This window comes from Erythrolamprus reginae, chromosome 5 (assembly GCF_031021105.1).
Source record: "Erythrolamprus reginae isolate rEryReg1 chromosome 5, rEryReg1.hap1, whole genome shotgun sequence".
Taxonomy (NCBI): domain Eukaryota; kingdom Metazoa; phylum Chordata; class Lepidosauria; order Squamata; family Dipsadidae; genus Erythrolamprus; species Erythrolamprus reginae.
Genome location: NC_091954.1, coordinates 92,893,220 through 92,909,810, shown reverse-complemented (window position 1 = coordinate 92,909,810; position 16,591 = coordinate 92,893,220). Strand labels below are relative to the sequence as shown.

Below are 16,591 nucleotides of genomic sequence, written 5' to 3'. Positions count from 1 at the left end.
AAAGAGGTGATTCGCAGTGCAGAAATTGCTTTATGACCAGAACAAGGAGTGGCACCGACAGGGCATACACACCCTTGTCTCACTGGAGGAAGGCCATAGAATGGGACAGAGATTATGTGGATAAATAGGAAGTGTAGAAGAAACATCATTCTTTCTCGTAAGTTTCATTGTGTTCAATAAATAATTGTTGAAGGGGAAAAAAATGTGGTGCATTACTTTCTGGGCGACCCTCGTACATTTTGTCAAGAATCATGAGGTAAAACACTTAATGATCATCATAGGATACAAATAAGCAACCAGGAAACAATAAGAGGGAGCTAAGTCCCATCAATGTATTTAAGGCTTCAACGGTGGTTCTGTAGTTTGATAATTTAAGACGCGTGAACTTCAACTCCCAGAATCCCCCACCCAGAATGCTAGGTGTGGGAATTTCCGAGATTTTGACAAGCTCCGCGTCCAGACCTGTGACTTCCCCACTGAGGCGACACCCTAACCCCGCGGCTGCCACCCTGCTTAGAGCTGAGCTATTAATAGCACAGAGCGGCCCCTCCTCCTCGCTAACCGCCAATGACATCAAGGGAAGGGAGGGCGGCGCGCTGGCTTTTCTGAAGACGTTCGCGCGGCGAGGGTTCTTTTCCCGGCGTGCACCGCGCCGTGGTGCGTCATCGACGCCAGGGCGCAAAACGGGCTAGTCTCTGCGTGGCCGGCTCCGGGTGCGGTCGACGTGTTTTCAGTTCCGCGGTTCTTCGTCATGGCCTCTACCGGGACTCACGTTTCTCCTGCCGTCGCGGGCGCCTCGCTCCCCTCAGCAGCGGCGCCGCCACCTCCCCCTCCTCCGCCTCCCCCCGCTGCTCCCCCCGCCGGGATTCTGATCGGCGACCGACTCTACTCGGTGGTGTCGCTGACCATCGACCACTCGCTCATCCCCGAGGAGCGGCTCTCGCCGACGCCTTCCATGCAGGACGGCCTGGACTTGCAGAGTGAAACCGACCTCCGGATCCTGGGCTGCGAGCTCATCCAGGCCGCCGGCATACTCCTCCGCCTGCCGCAGGTCAGCATAACCGAGGCCGAACAAATGGGGGAGAAAGAAGGGGAAAACGGTGGTGGGTTGTGCGCATGCGTGTGGGGGGGATAAACTAACGGACGGGAAGGCCTGGTCTCGGCCTAACCGAAGTCCAGGCCTTTCCCATTTTTCCAACTGGAAGAACGGAGGGTTAGAAAAGTCGGAGGGAAGCGAGTTCGCGGGCGTTTGAAAAAGGCCCGCTGTGGCGGAGACGCGGGACAAGGGGCAAAAAAATAAAAAGAAAGGGGGGGGGAAGGAAACGGCTGCTTGACGCAAAATGGCGGCGCTCCGCGACCTCGGCCTTCTTGACAGACCCAACTCTGTCGCCGCTTCCGGGAAGAAAGGGCGGGGGAGTTAAGCGCTGCCGCTCCTGCGCATGCGCCTTTCCTCCGAGTGCCTGAGATGGCTGATTTATCACTCCTCCCCGTCTGGGGATTGTTTTCGCAGGTGGCGATGGCGACCGGGCAAGTGCTGTTCCATCGTTTCTTCTACTCTAAGTCCTTCGTCAAGCACAGTTTCGAGGTGAGTTCCAGGGCCATCAGGGAAGCTTGGGGGAGGGGGGACTTTGAGGGCGGGAGGTGCTTTGGAATGTTTTTGTGTGTTGTCATAATATGACCATGAATGATTGTGAGTGAGTATGGATTTTATGGGCTATTGCTATGTTTTTATACTTTTACTGTTGTTGATATTGTAACCCTTCTTTTACGTAATATTTACTCTAAGTCCTCGGAGAGGGGCGGCATACAGATCTAATAAATTATTATTAGTAGTATTATTACTATTGTGAGCCACATACATATGTGTGTGCGTGTAACATTTTGGTGAATTTAAAAATCAAGGGAGACTAATATAGATCTATTTCTGATTTATATATGTATATATTGGTATAAATAATATAAATAAATATGAGGCTTTGGTTCAAAGGCCGTTTTCACAGAAATATGGGCTTTTCCTCCCCCAGATTGTGGCTATGGCCTGCATTAATCTTGCTTCCAAAATTGAAGAAGCTCCCCGTCGGATAAGAGATGTGATCAATGTTTTCCATCACTTGCGCCAACTAAGAATAAAAAGGTAAGCTCCATTACCTGTGCATTTTGTTCAATTGTACACTCTCACACAATGTAGTCTCAAACTTGTGGAGCTCTCAGTTGCTCATAGGTTCAGGTGTCTTTGAATTGTTTCTGTGCAGGTCTGTTAATGTTTTAAAATGGAATGCAGGTTAGTTCGTTTATTTAGCTGGTTTACTGCTCTGTGAGTAAGGTTAGTGGTCTAATGTGTTTAATAAGTAATTGATCAGAAATTGGTGGAAGTCTAAGGCATTAAGTTGGTACTTGTTCTGTTGTTTATGTTGCATCAGACTTTATTATGGTTACTTCTTAAATCTAAACTCCAGTTAAGGTGTTGATAGAGTTGTTTTGGAATCAAGTAGATTTTATCTAACATAATAGTACTTCGGAATATCCATATTTAATTGTTTTCAAGTTGACAGTAGTAGTATTGGTTTGGACAGTTGAGAGCAATTTGATTTACAGCAGATACCTGTTTTAATATTATCATAAGCAAATGAAGCCTGAAAACCATCTCAACCTAGGAATTTGAACCAGACTCGCTGTTCATCATGCTTTGGTGTGCTTTAGTGATTGATTTAGAACTTTTTTTGTGTGGAACTGCTCAACTTTTAGTACAAAATAAGCTTTGAACTAGGGAGCTTTTAAAAAACAAATTGAAAGCTTAAGAGATATTTAATGAAATATTTCAGTTTCTAGATTGTTTCCTTGTTTACATCCATACATTTTGTCTTAGTGAATTTAGTAGTGATGAAGATGATTTCAGTGATTCCTTGAAATTTAGTTAAGTTCCCAAGAAGTCTTGTCTGTTATATGATAGTGGGCCATTATAACATAATAAATGTTTTGGATATATTTAGGTATTTATGCTGAATAAAAAATATTCATTGCCTGTATTGGAAAAATACATGTGGCTTAATCTTGCTTATTTACTTATCAAATGTTTTCTTAAAATAAGCAATGAAAATTTCATTTTGAATGCAAATGCAGAAAGGGCACTTTCAGCTAACTTTTGATTTCAAGTGAAGCAAATAAATCCTGGCCAGTGAGTCGAATACTTAATTATTTAGGTTCTGATATAACAACGTATATATTTTAATTTTTTTAAAGCTTATAAACTAACATTCCAAACATTGGCATACTGCTTTAGGTGTCAGTGTTGTATCGGGGAAACTATGCTTCATTTACCTTTCTAATTAATCTAATTTAAATATTCTCTGAAAATTCTTCAACAAATCTGGCTATGGAAACTTAAAATTTGGCATGCAGGTTCTTTTTTTTTAACAGGCTGTAAGTATATTTCTGTACGTGTTACAATTTTACAAACAAATCAGTTGTACACGTTATTAACTTTAACTCTTTTTTCCCTTGCAACCGACTATACAGCGACCAGCTACATTTACCAAAGCCTGGGTGATGTGGAGTGGTTCATAGAGATGAAGCTGTCGTCATGGCAACAGTGAGTGACGTATGGAAAATCCCCAAGGAGAAGCCAGTGCTCTCAGAATAGGTCACTGGAACCGGGGACTGACAGGTTGGCCATTGGTAAACAATTTGGAAGAACTCCTGTACCTTGGGTTAAGCTTTTATCTTTGCTGTCCAAGTTTTTGGAAAGTAGTAAAATGTGTGTGCATATGTGTGAATTTTAACTATGAATTTTATCTGTATTATACTGAATAACTTCCATAAAATAAAGGGTCCAAGGTGAATATTTCACCTTTACAACAATGTTCCTATGTACAAATGACTATCAATGTGTAGGTTTTTATTGAATGATATTTTTCTACTGGTTGTTTTAAAATTCAAGTATTTTCCTTTATGAAACTCAAATCAATTGAATATGCAAATTAATTTTTAAGAATATAATTAGAATAAGTTTTCAGTCATACTAGGAAATATGTACTTTGTTTCATTTGGAATAAGATTCTTGTTGATGTTGGAAGAATAAAAGGTGGGTTTGTAAAGTGAAAGTAAAGAGTCTATGGAGAGGGGCGGCATACAAATTAATAAATAAATATGCATACATAGCAATTGAAAATATATATATGTTTTGCTTGTGAAGATGCAGTCAACATCACTGAGGTATTAAAGTATTGCATCAGCACCTTACAAGATGCTGTTATAATAATATGAATGGTTTAGTTTACAGGATAAAATAGAGGTCTGTTAGATAATTTCAGTATTTGCATTTACGCTAATAAATTTAGTGAGAAATTCACTGAAAGTGCAGGAAATATATGTATTGGGAGTTCCATGTTCGAGAACTATTCCAAAGAAGACATTTCTGATTTAAGACTGATTTCCCTGAAATTTATAGCATACGGATTATTTCACTTTCTTTTCCATGCTTTATCAACAATACTCAAAATGACACATAAAGGAGGTTAAGATGTGAGAAGCCAAAATCCTACAGATGCTAAATCTGTATACACATACTCAGCAGGGAGAAATATGAAACAGATATTCAGACTTTTATAAAGAATGGGAGACAATGTAACTTTATAACAGATAAATAGATGACAGCATCTATCTTTAAATGCCCCTCACTCACCTTAGGGTTTATTTCTATAAATATAAATAAACCCCTGATGGTGCAGTGGTTAAAGTGGACTTTTGTGGGTAAACTCTGTCCACAGCCTAGAATTCAATCCTAACATGGTTCACAATTGACTCATCCTTCCGAGGTTGGTAAAATTGAGGACCTGGATTGTTGAGGCACTATGTAAATAATGCTTCTATATTGTAAACTGCCCAGAGAGTGATGTAAAGCAGCACTATGGGGTGGTATATAAGCCTAAATTATATTGCTACATAGCCTGTATCTCATCAGAGTATCCAAGTGCTGAGTTAAAATTGCAGCACAGTCTCATAGGGGAGGCGGGTAGTATAAACATTTGATTAAATAGTGTGGTTTTCTTAAGGGTCAGTTATGTAACAAATGCAGGCAAGCAAAAAATGTGGTTTGGGGCATGTATATAGAAACACATGCAAATTTAAAACTAAATATGGCACATAAATTTAGATTGAGAAAGACACTAAGTTAATTATTTCACCCCTGGTTGTGTGTTCAGGGCAGTATTCCAAATTGTAGTTTGCACAGATAATTAGATACTTAACAGACTTGCACACTGTCATTTGTATCTTACAAGGTAATCCAGCTTTACAATTTGTATCCAGTGAAATGTATTTAATTTATTTTTTGATATGGCTAAGTATATTACAGTACAGTTGGATACATCATTTTTATTCCAATGACAGAATAATACAAGCAGTTGAGCAATTGTTCCATCTCATGTATCCCTCTAAAATGAATGCTTTAACTGTGCTCATTTTATTCAATTAACATATTTCTCAAATATAAATGTGTAAAAATTATCTTGCCTTTTATACGCTGGTGAATTAATCTATTTTAGAGAAAGGAAATATAAAAAGTATTTCTGTTAACATTTCTACATAGTTCAGTATTGCATAAAATATTGAGCCTTTTAATCTTGAAATACCTTCCACATCCAAGTAGCTAATACCTTCTGATGTACAAATTTATCCAAAAAACTCTATTTCCCTTCATGCTATACTAGAGTTATTATAATTTGGCATGTTTCAAAGGATGAGTGAAATATTCTGGAATTGTTCAGTTGTTGCACACTAGTTTTGTGCTTCTTAACAGAACTTTCTTATAAAAAGAATTACAAACCACTTATTTTATAAGTGAAATTCACTTATGAATTTTGCTTAATGAATATGGTCAATTGCCAAGGGCTACCCAAATAGAGATTTTAAATCTTATTACGAAGAAGCTTCTTGATATTTTTATAGTTCTTGAAAGGCTTTATTGTTTGCCTTAAAAATAACCTGCATAATTTTAGCTTAAAATACAATTTGAAATTTAATTGAGGTTGTAAAATGCATGTTTGTATAAGAAACATTTCAATAAAATTGGAAAAATACATGCATTTTCAGGAGTTAAATGTATAAAATTGAATATGAGATTTGCTTGTTCATACCTCAAAAAATGTGATGTGAATTTATAGAAAGATTTCTAAAAAATCTCAGGACAAATAACTACAGGCACCGTAATAAGTAACATTTTCCTGTATAAGTTGTACACCATCAAGATAATTGGAACATCATAGAGATCTATACTTCTCCATATGTTTTATTTCTAAGATGTCCTGTATTACTAAACTATCTTGAATGGCTTTTGAATCAAATAGTATTTATAGGAATGTAATCTTATAGATATGATGTCATTTGGCTCTGCAATTAAAGTAAGAAGATGATTCGCTTTTCTCTGTCTGGTTAAAATGGATAACATTCAGAATATTACGCTATTAACAGATATTAAGGTAAGAGGTAGACACCTTTTCTGAGTCCATAGTGCTTTTTTCTTTGTAGTCCAGTGGAGAAAATATATTTTCCCAAGCTTTTTGTTAAATGTGAAATGTTCTAGAATTCAGAGTAAAGTAAAATGCCTAACATTCTAAAGAGTGAATGTACATTTCTCTGACCATCTGAATTTTAAATAGGGAAATACTGGAGGAAATTGTAACAATATGCAAAGCTATATAATAAGCTAAACAATTTGTTTTGTTCATTATGTGCAATATATGCTTTAATGCTTTAAAGGCTATCAAGGAAAGAACATTTTTATGGACAACTTTTAAATATTTCTCTTCTACTCATTAATTTATTTTGTTAGTTTATTAAAAAGTGAGAAATCATACTGTCCACAAAATGCAGGAATACAGAAATTAATATGATTTCTTATTTGTCATTGGTTTTTTTTTAATTTCTTGTGCTGTATTAGTGATCCTAGTTTGCCTTCAAACTTTCCTTGGAGGATTAAGTGAAATAAGCCATATTTTCCTGGGTGTCACATCACATGTCCAAAATATTCTAACTTTCACTTTTTAATGATTTTGATGGTTTCATAATGGAAGAAATTGTGTGCATGTCTCTGTCTTTCTTTACATACATATAGACACATTCATATATTTCTTCACCATGAATAGCGGGGGAAAATACTAAAGGCTTTCATTCACTTACCCATGCATAACAGATTTATTTTACAGAGTTGAATCTGGCAGCGGAAGTTTAAATGTATATACCAGTAAGTTCCTTTTCAGATAATGAAAACTTTCCCTGAGAAATTGCTGGGACTCTCTTGTCTTGTAGCTCAACTGTCTTTAATAAAGTATCTTTCAAGTGTCGTTTCAAATATTTACAGGTAAATAAAATTTCACGTAATGACTTTTAGTTAACTTGGACAGCACAAGATTAAAGCTTAAACTTATTTGCAGGAGTTCAAAATCTGGTTTCTGTTGCCATTAGTTGGTTGGAAAGGGAAAACAGAGAAGCTGCTGTCTTCGATCTAGAAAAGCGTTTTGACTCTATCTCTTACAAACTGTAGGACTCCAAGCCCATTGATACTTGATCAGAACTACATAAACACCAAAAATCAAGTAATCAAAGCAGAAAGGAGGGTGCTGAAGGAATTGGGATTTTGTGTTCATGTCAAGCATCCACATAAGGTGAGTTTTCTAAAGTATTTGCTTTCCAGTATTAAACTATGTATTTTCATAATGATGGAGAAGGTAAAGATTTTTTTTAATTTGCAGTACTATTGCATAAGCATAAATGCCTTCTTCAAAAAAAGATAACACTTGTAACCTATAGAAAGAGTGTTTTTGATTTTTCAGAAGCTGCTAGAAACCTTTAAATCTAATTATTGATTTATGTTCAAAGTGAGATTGTAATAAAATGTGTTAATTATTTCAATAAATGATTTTAATATGTGTTGCTTGTTTTTTATCCCTCAGATCATTGTTATGTACTTGCAAGTCTTAGAATGTGAGCGTAATCAAACTCTCGTCCAGACAGCCTGGTAAGTTATTTCCTTCTTGTTTTATTTTTCTTAGCCAAAAAAATAGTAGCAGAAAAAAAACAAGCTTGATGTCGAAATACCAAGTAATAAAATGTAAGTTAAAAAAAAAACCCCAAAGCAAAATCTTGTGGAGTGCGCTGCTGCTTGTTTTCTGCTTACTATTTTCATGGCTTTCAATAGTGCATTTCCTTGGAGAACTCAATTTAACTTTTTTCTTTTTTCTACTCTTTAATTAAAGGGTAGTCCCTGATGGTAAGTCATAGAACTCTGCCCTCTGCACCACAGCTCATGATCTGAGGATGGCCTGATTGGCTGCCTCTCTCTCCAGTCAATCCAGTGCAAGCTCTCAGCCAAGATTTACTGAAGTGGTCCATATCCAGCGGGCAGCATCTTCTAGTTCTGTCGGGGTGTCAAAAGGATTTGTATATTTGATTCTAGAACTACCTATTCAATATACATAATCATGAAATGTATACTTGTTGTCCTAGTTAATGTGCTTATGACATTACCTATGAAGGTAAATCATATAAGCTTTATTTCTGACCTCCAAGTATCTATTTATTTGTGGGGAAGGAGGTTGCTTAATTGGGGGATTATTTTCCTCTGTGCATGCCAAAAGCTAGCACATGTCTCATTTATAGGCATATTGATGAGTGAAGCTTTCCACACAGAAAATTCAAAACAGGGCTGTACGCATGTTTGGAGGTTAACTGCTAAGTTTAGAAAAATACTTCATTACTTAGTTTTAGTTTAGCAGTGACTATTGCATTGTAAGAAATGTTTAAATTGTTCAACTGCAATTTTATATTGTACCTATAGAAATATGTGTACAGCTGTCATTCGCATCTATTTCTGGCCGCACAGATGGTCTAAAAGTAATTGTAAATATTTAAATTATTTTTTAAAATACAGAATGCTAAATTAAATATGGTTGATATACATAATCTTATATCAATCCCTTCAATATATTGGGGTGTAATAAGTTTAATTTTTGATGGCTACAAATTTGCTGTAGATCATGTTAATCTGTATGAACGTAACAGATGAATAAACTACAATGATTTTTAAAAATAAATTGGTCACATGAAATAATAATTTTGGACCTAAAGTTTAGTTGATGGACACTTCCAAAAATACTTTTAAAATGCACTAACTTTTGTTAAGTCTTTTGTGTTGAGGTGCACCACATTATAATAGTGAAGATTGAACTCAAAATTCAGCTTGTACTTTCATGGGGTTCTAGAGAGATAAAAAGAGCCTGTGTGTTACAGTGGTCCAGGGGCGTTTAAGGCATTTTGTCTTTATGGCAGATTCTTTGACAAATGGAAACCTAAATTACTGAAATAAAAGAAAAAATAATAAAGTAGATTGAGTCTCCAACTTTCTTTGGTTTCATGGTGTCTCTTAAACAGAAAACACATTGAGGTTTTTATTTTTCAGGAATTACATGAATGACACTCTCCGAACCAATGTATTTGTTCGATTTCAACCAGAAACAATAGCTTGTGCTTGCATCTATCTTGCTGCTAGAGCTCTTCAAGTAAGTATTTGTCTTTCTTCTTTGCTTTCTTTGAAGATTTTGTATATCTTCAATTTTTTCATATTGATTCTATGAATCATAATTGGGATTAACCAACTTGAATCCAATCCCAAAGGAGTTGTTATCCAATACAAATGAGGGTGCCGGTGAAATGTATCTAGAAGCTTCAGTTAGTTCAAAATACTGCAGTTTATGTGTAATCTAAATTTGCATGTGTCACTTCTCTTGAGCTGCATTGGTTGCTGATTCAATTTAAGGCACTAGTTATTGCCTTTAAAGCCCTATATGGCTTAGGATCAGGTTATTGAAAGATCGGGTTATTTGTTTTTCCCTATTTATATCACCTGACCCATCAGATTAGCAAAGGTCGGTATTTTATGGATCTCCTCCATCAAGGAAATCCTAATGAGATCAAGAAGAAGGGCTGCTTTTGTGGCAGCTCTCACCCTATGGAACATCATCCCAGGAGAGATAAGATTGGCTTCCATCTTGATACTTCTCCAAAAGCCCTGAAGATATAATTTTGCTGGTGGGCCTGGGGATCCTAGTTTGATATAGACCCGTTCAGGTAGTTTGTTTAAATGTCGTTGAATGTATGGGTGTATTGGATTTTTATTTTTATTCCTCTAAACAGCTCAGGGTCACCAGGACTTACGTTGGGCAGCTGTATAAATGTATTTAATAAATTAAAAATAAATAATGAAAACATTACATGTATAGATTTTCAGTATGAATTTGACTGGAAGTTACCATTCTAAAAGGGCCTACATTTTGAGAAGCCTGTTAGGTCGTTTCAGACTCGTACTGTCTTGGAAAAAAATAAATTTGCAACTTTTTTTGTAACATTTTGTCTTCTAGATACCTTTACCTAACCGTCCTCACTGGTTTTCGCTTTTTGGAATTACTGAAGATGACATTCAAGAGATATGTTTAGCAATACTTAAGCTTTACACTAGGAAAAAGGTAATGTTCTGTATATATATAAATGGCATTACAAATATTACAGTGCAGCCATTTCCCTTACCCTAAGCATTCCAGTTGTTTGCTCCAGTTATCATGGGATAATTATCAGGGATAATTTCAAGAAAAGTAAAGTAGTAATAGTGTATCTACTATTGTAGAAAAGACTTGTAGTTTTAAAAAAACCCTAATATGTTGAAAAGCTTTATACTGAAACAAAGTAAAAATGTACTAAATCACCTGGAGAAGAAAACCCTAAAAGAAAAAATAAAATTATCACAAGAGCAAATAATATGAGTTATACCTAGTCCATATGGAATCATTGTCCAGCCTTACCTGTTTTTAGTACACATATAATTCAAAGGCTAGGAGTTGACAGATGTTAAGGCAACAATTAGAATCTGGAACACATGCATTCTTCCATGAATATATGGTCAATATTTTTGCTCAAAAAAAAGTAGCAGCTAGAGATAAATGGTCTTTATAAATTAAAATATTTTAGATTTGGGGATTATAATTTAATAAAATTGTAACAATCTGAATTCTTAGTTGCCATCGAAGAACTAGGTCACCGTAATAATAATAATTGTCTGTCTAATAATGAGTTATAAGGTTATCCTTATGACATCTGTCAAAGAACCTTCACATTTATTCCATCTCTAACACAAAGAGTGAGTCAATATTTTTAATGTCACGGCCCTCTTGTGGTCAATTTCTTTCTCTGTTATTTAACTTAGGCTAACTTTTTTTAGTTTGCTGATTTATGAATCATTTTAATTAAAAAATGTATTTCTGCGCATATGTACCTGAGGGCCTCTTCTAGAAGCCATTTAAAAGTTCAGCTACCTAAATTTCACTGTTAGAAAAAAGGAATGTTAGAGTACAGCAAGCTGATCTATGTATCCATTTTGGTATGAACTGACTTTTGGACTCATGTTTTTACAGCCTAATTATGAATTGCTTGATAAGGAAGTAGAAAAAAGAAAAATGGTTCTACAGGAAGCTAAATTAAAAGCCAAAGGTTTAAATCCAGATGGAACTCCAGCCCTTTCAACATTGGGAGGCTTTTCACCTGCTTCCAAGCCCTGTAAGTTTTATTTACTAGTGTTTTGATTATGTGCAGCCACAATCAGCTTCAGATTTAATGCTTTTAAATGATATATTGCTTCCAAAGCTACTGTATTGATCAAGCAAAATAATGTAATCAGCTTTTGTCACAATATCTAATTTGGTAGTTAAGTAACTATGTTCTGAAACCTATTGAATATGATAATAGGATTCATTAAGTCCCTGAATTTTTGCCCTCCGAATATTGCAGCCATTATATACTTAACAAAGGTATGCACAGGGTTTTTTTTTTAAAAGAAACGGCTAAAAACTTTTACTTCAAACTTAAGAAGTGCATTGTGTTCTGGAAGCTCTAGAATATTAGGCTATCCCTCTTCAGTAGCTTTCAGTATACAATGCCTTACCAGCCTACCAGCCTCTCTAGTTTTCTTGCTCAGTTTTGCAGCACAACATAATTTACCATCTTCCCTGGTGATCTATCCAGTTGAACACCTTCCCTGTCCCCTCTTAGCTGCTTTATTATATCCTTCACTGCTTTTTCCTATGCTGTCTTATTTTGTGTTTAGATCAAGCATGCATGTTTGGAAATTGTTAGTGCATGAATTACTTGTCATATTCCTAATGTTTAGTGAGTCCTTTATGAATGGCCAGGCTGCAGAATGCAGAATATAAGTTGTCTTAATATGTAAGCATTTTGGAAAGCATGGATGTGGAAAAAAAGAATGCCAAATGGTCCTTACAATAATTAAGTTAAGTTGTGAATCCTTTTGACCTTTCAATATTTCTGCGTAAATGAAACCTAAAATATGATCTCTACTCTACACAAGTAGTAGATCAAGATGAAGAGAACACGTCCATATTTGTTTGTGGCAAAGGTATGTTTCACGTCCATATTTGTTTGTGGCAAAGGTATGTTTCACTTATTCCAGTGAGTGAAACATCTGACTCTAATTTCTGCTTCAAATGAACTGATAATCCTAGAGCTTCACATACTTTTGTCACACATATATATCTAGCTTTCTTAAATAAATGGAGATGCTACGTTTGATTCAAGTTTAATTGGCTTCATGTTATCTAGCTTCAGGGTTTATGTGGAGAATAGATCACATTTTCAATCATATTTATGAAAAAAAAAGTGCTGGAACCTCCAACAGGTGTACAAACTTGTGTTATCTTAAAAACACACATCATTTATTTCAAATAATAGGAATCCAAATTCTTTGGAAGCTACCGATTTTAAATTTTCAGAAAAGAAAAGTTATCCTATTGTTTAAAGCTAAATGCCAATATTTTAAACCAGGAAAAATTAAAATTAATGGTAGCTGATAATTAGAATCTAGTTACTGGTTACAGAAAAAGGATATTTACCTTGGATTATTTTATTTCTTAGCGTCTCCAAGAGAAATAAAAACAGAAGAAAAATCTCCAGTGTGTATTAATGCAAAAGCTATTAAAAAAGAACCAGAAGACAGGCAGATGATTTCCAAAAGTCCTTATAATGGGTAAGTGATGAAGTTTGCACAAAACAGAAGTAACATTTCCCCCCCCTCCCCCCCAAAGCTGAGGCAGATCATTCCGTTTCACAAGTTCTGCCCAACTGTTCAATTATGATAAAATAGAAACCACTATTGAGTTTCATTATTAAATATCATGGGAGGAAAAAATTCTGAATGATCCCAGAATCTTATTTTAGACAAGTAGGCTGGTCGCCTCTGTTCTCTTCCTCCAACAGATTCTAGCATGTCCTATCCCTACATCATGCTCTTCTGCTCATCATCTCAGATTTTTCCTCTCTTCTGTTCGGCCTCCAGCATCTTTAGCTTTTTTCTAACTCCCCTATGTAGAAAAACTGTGGACTCCCCCCCTCCCCCCCCCTACATGGATGCAACCAGCTGAAACTTGGGTTAAAGTTACTGCATAAACCTTTCAAAACCAGCTGTTCTCTGCTCTGATGAATGATTTCATCACAAATTATTTTCTCCATGCTTAGAAGTAACAGTCTTTTATTTATTTATTTAGCATTTTGATTTCTAGGCCACTCTTCGGAGACTCGGGGTGGCTTCTTCAGAGACTCAGGGCGTGATACATTTACTCCCATGCTAATTCAATTAAAGCAAATTAATTGTCGTGGCCTATGTAGTAATTAATTCCTTTTTTTTCTCCTCTTACCAGAATGAGAAAAGAGAGCAAGAGAAGCAGAAGCAGCAGAAGTGGTAGCCGATCAAAATCAAGAACAAAATCACGATCCAGATCTCACTCTCCAAGGAGACAGTAAGTATTTTTTAATGATTACTTCATACCTTATAATTTTATTCAAAAGGTACTTTTATTTTACTGCATAGTTCTTTAGGAAGGTTAGTTTTAACAGTGTAATGTTGTGACTGCTTTGAGAACAATTTGGAAATATTCCAACTTTGGGCCTACAAATCAACAGATCAGTGTTTTGTTACTTCAACTGAAGCATTCCGGGAGGTTGCAGCTGAGATAAAAAATCCAGCACAATTTGGGTTTCAGATAAAAGAACTGTCTGAAGGTATCAACGCAAATAAATGGGCAAGTGGCCACTCATCTGCATGCCCTGTACCCTAGTGTAACCATTATTTCCCCCAGTGCCTTCCAGTCCCTGCCCAGTCTTTGCCAGTGCCAGTAACCTGCACTGCAAGCCCTAAATATTGGCCACCACTCCCAATTTCCCTGGGTCCTTTCTTTTCTACTTAGGAGACTTGGTGGTGTAATTATTAAAGTACAGAATTGTAGGTAAACGCTGCATACATCCCTATGGGGTTCCACGGTTGACTCAGCCTTCCATACTTCAAAGATCAGTAAAAGGAAGACCCAGATTGATGGGAGCAGTATGCAGATAATATTTGTACATTGTAGACTACCCAGAGAATGCTGTAAAGACCACGGGGCAGTATATAAGCCTAAAAGGCCGTGCCATGCTACTTCAGGCGTCCTGCCAACAATGCCCCTTTTCCTAGCTAACTGAAGTTGTTTGGATAAATGTTGCATACTCGTGATGTTTCACTGCAGGTAAAGCTGAATTGAATGCCCTAAAAATAACTATCATATGAAATGCACAATATTCTTCTAGGATCCTCTGTAGCAGTGGTACTCTCCCATAAATGATAGCATAGTATTCAGTAGTTTTGCATATCAAACTAGCAGACTGGACTTCTTAATTTTCTATTGTGTTGTAATTGTTTTGCAAACAAATTTAATAGGAGTAGCCTGGTAGTAGTAATTTCAGTAATGTAAACAATAATTTTTAACAAAACATGAGCATTAGGTAATTCAGTGCTGTATTTTGCATAACAAGCTGATAGCCATAATGTTGTGTTTTAAGCTACAACAATAGACGGAGTCTCTCGGGAACCTACAGCTCAAGATCCAGAAGCAGATCACGCAGTCACAGTGGCAGCCCTCGAAGACACCATAATCATGGATCACCCCACCTAAAACCAAAGCACAGCAGAGAAGAACTGAAAGGAATCAATAGACACAGTCACAAGCGAAAAAAGTCTCGTTCACGTTCTCAGAGCAAACCTAGGGACCATTCAGACCTCGTTAAGAAACATAGGCACGAACGAGGACACCACAGAGACAGGCGGGAGAGGTCTCGTTCATTTGAGAGGTCACATAAAAGCAAGCACCATGGTGCTGGCCATTCAGGACATAGCAGGCACAGGCGCTGAATGTGGGTGCATTGCTTGTTACCTTTGTTTGGATGTTATACAAGGTATGGGACTCTGAAACTTGAAGTCAATTAGGATTTAATTTGAAACCCAGAATGTAAAAGATACGTTCAAGAAAAAATGTTGAATTTTTGCACATAAAATACCTTAGCAGTATCATCTAATTTGAAAGAATAATCAGGTTAAATTGTATGTGTTTAGGATTGTGGTATCAGTATGAAAACTGGAGATCTGTTTCTGTACAAATGTATCTTATTTTTATACAAACATATTGCAGACATTTCTATTTAAGTATAGTTATTTGTTTAAGATAATGGTGGGTACTTTCTTACACTGGTTTTAGTCTGCATGTGTAAATTTTTTTTAACGAAAAATAAAATAAAATATACAACTTTTTACTACCCTGCTGAATACCTCATTAAACAACCTTTTGTCAAATTCTGATGTTTTCTTAACAAATTATTTCCTCCTAGTTGCTCTTCAGATAATGTGGAGAGGCATCTTCTGAAATACCATTTAAACATTACAAAAACCTCTCAAAAAGATAATATTGAAACTAGCAAGACTTGTTTTCTATTCAAAATAAGATTAAATAGTTAATCTGAATCAGATGGAAGGTCATTAAATTTCAAGCCTTCAATTCTGAGTTGACATTTGGGCATAATGTGTTAGGTTTTCTTTGAAACAATAATAGTTTGAAGTTTCTTGGTTTGAATTTTTCTTTCTGTACTGTTACAAATGCTGATTATATTGCCTTGCTGCAATGTAATAGGTCAGCATTTATAACTTAATTGATATTTATAATTTGTTTATACTGTTTCTATTGTATTTTCTTAAGACCATCATTTTCATGAAGACACTTTTGTAGAAGGCCACTCAAGTTTCTGAACTAAGTCTAAATATCAAAAATTAATTAATTCTTACTCTGGGGCCCAAGGTTTCATAACTGGACTGGATTTCTGCAAGGTTCTAAAAGTTAGATGCCCTTTCACCTCCCTCGAATTGTAAAGTTTTCCCCTCCATCCTTGAGTTGGCAGAAGATAATACTGCACAAAGTCTCTTCATTGCTGATGGATGCCTAGACTGCCTCTGTTGTATCCAATTCAGGGCATGACACCAAGGCTTTGTCAGGTGTCTTAAACATTGCTTTGTTTTTTTAAATCACATCGTGTTATAACAAGTCAAAGTGGAAAAACCTGGGAACAGCACTTTTATTTAAAGCTACTTTTTTTTCTATAATTCCCAATCCCTGAGCTGTGGATTCATCTAGAGACTGACCTTGGCATTTCATTATCAACACTACTACAGTTGATT

The 16,591-nt window shown here is 36.1% G+C and overlaps 1 protein-coding gene across 1 annotated transcript; it reads left to right on the top strand.

The window, feature by feature from the left end:
• The first annotated feature begins 604 nt into the window (after window positions 1–604).
• Window positions 605–15,715, top strand: CCNL1 (cyclin L1). Its single transcript, XM_070753505.1, has 11 exons — window positions 605–1,051; window positions 1,511–1,585; window positions 2,025–2,134; window positions 7,541–7,661; window positions 7,950–8,014; window positions 9,455–9,554; window positions 10,413–10,517; window positions 11,460–11,601; window positions 12,973–13,084; window positions 13,755–13,853; window positions 14,929–15,715. Exons 1-11 carry the CDS (start codon window positions 752–754, stop codon window positions 15,275–15,277), a joined length of 1,578 nt encoding a protein of 525 aa, XP_070609606.1. The 5' UTR covers window positions 605–751; the 3' UTR covers window positions 15,278–15,715.
• The last annotated feature ends 876 nt before the right edge of the window (window positions 15,716–16,591 follow it).

Excerpts from the sequence above, each read along its gene's own strand:
- CCNL1 (XM_070753505.1), top strand. The coding sequence starts at position 752 with ATGGCCTCTACCGGGACTCACGTTTCTCCTGCCGTCGCGGGCGCCTCG. Across the intron at positions 9,555-10,412 it reads TTGCTGCTAGAGCTCTTCAA|ATACCTTTACCTAACCGTCC; the intron begins GTAAGTATTTGT and ends TTTGTCTTCTAG. Across the intron at positions 11,602-12,972 it reads TTCACCTGCTTCCAAGCCCT|CGTCTCCAAGAGAAATAAAA; the intron begins GTAAGTTTTATT and ends TTTATTTCTTAG.